The 4,632-nt window shown below is 54.3% G+C and overlaps 1 protein-coding gene across 2 annotated transcripts in view; it reads right to left on the bottom strand.

Annotated features, from left to right (window-relative positions):
- Tspan32 (tetraspanin 32) overlaps positions 1 to 3,806 on the bottom strand; it is a 14,297-nt gene extending 10,491 nt beyond the window's left edge. Inside the window, exons 1-3 of one of the 2 annotated variants that reach the window (XM_021209228.1) lie at positions 3,693 to 3,806; positions 2,998 to 3,112; positions 2,019 to 2,116 (exon numbers count right to left, since the gene is read on the bottom strand). In XM_021209228.1, the coding sequence (XP_021064887.1) occupies positions 2,019 to 2,116; positions 2,998 to 3,112; positions 3,693 to 3,758 (279 nt within the window). In that variant the 5' untranslated portion in view covers positions 3,759 to 3,806. Of the gene's footprint in view, positions 1 to 2,018; positions 2,117 to 2,997; positions 3,328 to 3,692 lie in introns of those variants that run through there. The other variant, XM_021209238.1, reaches the window with a different exon arrangement.
- Between the last annotated feature and the right edge of the window lie 826 nt (positions 3,807 to 4,632).

The following is a 4,632-nucleotide window of genomic DNA, read 5'->3' as shown; positions in this document are numbered from 1 at the left end:
CTCTCTCTCTCTCTGTGTGTGTGTGTGTGTGTGTGTGTGTGTGTGTGAGAGAGAGAGAGAGAGAGAGAGAGAGAGAGAGAGAGAGAGAGAGAGAAAGAGAGAAGAAAGGGTCTTAAGGCCCGCATAGTGCAGAGAGAGGTTGGGCCAGACCTAACTGTGACCATTTTCTCTCTCCTCATTCTAAATGAAAATAAATGAATAAACTCGTAAACAGCTTGAACTGGCTTCCTGCAGCCGGGCAGCTCTTTCATTTCCTGTGCTGTAGAAGGCGGGGCAGGAAAGAACAGGGAGGGGGCAGTGTGCAGAGTCGTTGGGGGTTGTTTCCACTCCCTACCCTCTACCCCCTTTATATGTACTTATATGTGCTCCCACACACAGGCAGCACAGATCCGTGGTGAATGCAGGCGGATGCAGACAGCGCCCACCATGCGCACAGGCACAACAAAGAGACTGTAACCACCAGGGGAGCTCCCAGTGGCTCTGTGGTGACCCAGCTGGGCTTATTATCCATGCTGGGGTAGAGGATGATGGACTTAGCAAAGTGCAGAGCCAGCACTGGGCCGGGAGTAACCTTGGGAGCACAGCTCTGTACGGGAGGAGCCTGGATGTGCCTTTTAGCCTAACCTGCACAACAGTACCAGGCCCTGAGTCTTGTTAGAGCTGTGCAACTGAAGCTTTGGAAAGCCTGGGTGGGTTCTAATGCTCCCGAAATCCTTTGCCCGCAAATCAAGTGCCAAGCGGGACATGGGAGGAGCTTGGGAATGCTGAGATGGGCTAGGCTGCGCAGGAGCAGGGCCTCTCGGCCCACCTGTTTACTGCCTTCAGCTTTACTGTCTTCTCGCTGACTTTGGTGCCCCCTGGTGGCCGATGGTATACTTGGGCACAGGCCTCACATGCAGCCTTCTGCGTACCCCTGCCTCCATTTTGTCTGTCCTTCATGCTTCCTTCCAGCAAGGCACAAATCCTTTGGGATCACAGACCACCAGTCCACAGCGCCCTTTTCACTAAAGCCTCCATCTGGGTTCTAAATCTCGGTTGTTTTTGTTTAGTGCTTACTCATGGCCAGCCTTGTCCCTGCTCTGCCTGGTGAGGTCTGAACTGCCAGGTTCTACCAGCTCCGTCACCCAGGCCCACCCAGGTCTGGCTGGTTCCTGCAGCGGCTCTAAGATGTGACTCTGCCCCTGGTTCTGGAGACTACAGGTCATCAGCAAATGTACTGAGCATGAAGACAAGGTTGCAAAGGGTAGATTGGGTCTACCCAGGAAGCAAAGCTCAGGTTTCTGAGGGCTCCTGGATCTCCCGACTCCCCCCACCCCACCCCCAGTCTCTCACAGGTAGAGTTTGGGAGATCTGCAAACAGGGGCGCTGGGATGAATGGAGGTGGGTGGGGAAGGAAATGCCGGGAATGGGAGGGCAGGTAAGAGAGCAGGGTCTCAGGAAGGAACTGCCCACAATCAGATGACTGGGAAAGCCTGGGTGAAGCAGGGACAGGGTGGCCATGGAGAGGCCCTGGGAGGTAGAATCTGGATTAGCCATTCAGGGTTGTGGGGAGCACACTGAGGCCACCCATATGGAGAACTGGATACAGCAGCAACAAGGGCTTTCTTCTTTGGGGTTGTAAAACGTCTCTGTGGATCTCTGACAAGGAAGCCCAGGTTGCAGAAACAGCTCTAGGGACTGCCGGGAATTCACCCAGTCCTGTCTCCAGACCTGGCTAGGTATCAGAACCAAGCCCTGCTGGAGCTTTTAGAGATAACCCCAGGACAGAGAGGGACAATTCTCTCTTTCAGGGGCCCTGCAGCACCCAGGTAGAGGGTTTTTTTTTTTTTTTTTTTTTTTTTTTTTGACTGGTCCAGGTAGGAGGGTCCTGACTGAGCAAGTGGAGGGACTCACTGGTCTATATTCCCTGACCTTTGCTTCTTTCTGGATACTTCTGCTTGGGTCAGGCAGCTCCCTGGTCTTATTCCTCTCATCTGAGGTCTGGGAGCCGGAGTCATCTGGCAGCACATAGAACTTACCGCAGCCATGAGGCCATGGGCCTCCTTCACAGTGGCTATGGTGCTCAGAGCAGCTCCCAGGCTCAGGAGCCCCGCTAGGCTGATCCCCACATAGAAGGCTGTGGGAAGAGAAAGACAGAGGGTGTGGAATCTAGCATGGGGACTGGGCATAGAGGCTGGATCTGAAATCTATCTACTTTGGGAGTCACAGAGCTAGAACTGACCTTTGGGGGAGGTCCCAAAAGGCACATATCTCTGGCTCAAAAGAAGGGACATCCCATGGCCCCATAGCCTGTCCTCCTGAGGCTGAGGAGGAAGGGGGAAGAGAAGGTAGCAAGCTAAGAGACCATACTCTTTCCCCCATTCTTCCTGCCCTCCCTGCCTCACAGACTATCTTTAAGGACATCCCCATACTCTAGTGACAGGTGGCAGTGTAGGCTGTACCTTATCAGTGCAGGCCCAGGCCCCAGGCTTCCTGCCCAAGGGAGGCCTAGTGCCTTGCAAGGCAGGGACTGGGGCTACCCATCCCCCATTCAGGGGCCTCAGTTTTCCCACTTTTTCCTACTGGGTGGTGACCTTCCTTGATTCCTTGCATTCCTCTCATTAAAGTGGCCTTGTTCTTGTGGAAGTGAGACACCCTGGCAGGTTGGGTTCTAGCTGGGTATTTTCTGCCCTCTGTGTATGGTATTCCCTGCCCACCTGAGTGGGCCCCAGGAGATCCCTGCCCTGAATGCATAGATCTGGGACCTGCCACAGCTTCACCACTTCTATGGGGCAGGCGAATCAAGTCAGGAGTGCCTGCTGTTGCCTAAACCTCCCCACCTTTGCTAGTCCAAGCGGACACTGGGGCTTTCTCTCCCTACCCCTGACCTCTGGCTTTTACCCAAAGCCAGCTCCTCTGGGCAGCCTGGGGCTGGGGAGTAAAATCTGTCCCTCCCAGATGCGTTTGGCACTGGAGCCCTCTCACCTCCACTCTGCAGCCATTTTTGGCCTCACTTACCCCAATAACGCAGTGTTTCATAGGGGTTCCTCTCCAACGATGCATGGCCAATCACAGTAAAGTGGTCTCCAAAGTGAGTGACAACTGCCATGGTGGCTATAGAGAGGCCCAGCAGCTGAGAGTGAAGTGGACTCACCGTTAACGCTGGGGAGTTGCAGAGGCCCCTCACCCTGACGGAATGTAGGGTCTGGGCTTCTTAGGCCCCCAGCCTGGCTCCCTCCAGCTTCCTCGGTGCACAGGAGCAAGGCAGCTACAGGAGGCCTACATATTTCTGTGGGCAGGCACTCACAGGTACCATACTACACACAGAGATAAGTAGAAAACACACTAACTGATGTGTGTGGACCATTTCTCTGAGGACCCAGGAGCTCACATCAAACTGACTGCAGAGACTCTGCAGTCCCAGTCCCTGGGTCCCAGGCAGCACCCCTTCCGGGTAGTCCTTGCATGCTCTAAGTCACCAGCTAACCTAGGTTCTCCCAGACTCTTCACTGACCCTTGGGGTGACAGCTGTGCCTACAAGGACATCAGGTACAGATGTTCACAGTTCTCTAAGGGTGGCCACCAGGGACCCAGAACCAGTCTGCAGGACTGTGGTGTGGCAGGAGGGGAGACCACAGTGCTGGAGGTCCCGGTATGAACTATTTCCTCTCCTGCCTGCCCACCCATCCACTCCTGCCCCACATGCACGTTACCAAGACAAGGAAGTTGGTGATCAGTATCTGGCATTTGGCGATCTTGATTCGATTCCAGGGTCCCATGGTGCTCAGCTCCTCTCCTCTCTGCTCTCCTCTCTTCTCCCCTCCCTTCACCTCCCCTCTCCTCCCTTCCTCTTTACCCTCCTCCCTTCTGTGGTTCCCCAGTGGGTGGGGACCTCAGACCACAGCAGACACAGTAGTGTCCTCCCATCTGTCAGCAACCCTTGTAACCTAGTGGCTGCGTTGGGGGAAGGAAGCGGGACAGGCCGGAAGGGGGGCAGTTTCTATACCCGCCATTGCTCTGGCCTGGCCCAAGATAACTGGATTTTTGTAGGCACGAGGCCTCCCTTTGGGTGGGCTGGGCTACACTGCAGCATGGGGAGGGGTGGAGTCTTGAGGGGAGCAGAGAGAGAAGGGTCCAATGTCTGGCATTGGTTACAAGGGTGTACTGACCTGTAACTGTCCAGCTACATAAAAACCTTTAGTGTTTGGTTAGACCTTGTGTCCCAAAGTCCTCCAGGGATTAATTCCCAAACAGGACTTCTGCAACTAGCAACTGTGTCTCATGACCTGATGGCATTAACCAATTCATAACCAGCACAGAGGGGAAGGGTGTGATAGAGTCAAGTCTCAGGAAATGTCCAGGGGTTGGGCAAACAGGCATAGGAGTTTCAAGATGGAGGAAGTCTGTGGGTATTGACCCTTGGTGAGTTAGCCATATTTGATAGAAAAACAAAAACAAAGTGTGCTTCCGACAGCCAGCACCTGGGAGGCTGAGGCAGGGGGGTATTAGCATGTTAAAGGGTAACCTAACACACGTAGTGAGACCCCCACTTCAAAACACACAGGCTGGAGACAGGGCTCAGTTGAAGTGTTTGCCGTGCAAGCATGAGGACCTGAGGTCGGATACCCCAGAACCCATGTTAAAGAAGTCAGG

This window comes from Mus pahari, chromosome 1 (assembly GCF_900095145.1).
Source record: "Mus pahari chromosome 1, PAHARI_EIJ_v1.1, whole genome shotgun sequence".
Taxonomy (NCBI): Eukaryota; Metazoa; Chordata; class Mammalia; order Rodentia; family Muridae; genus Mus; species Mus pahari.
This window is presented reverse-complemented; position numbering and strand designations above follow the sequence as displayed.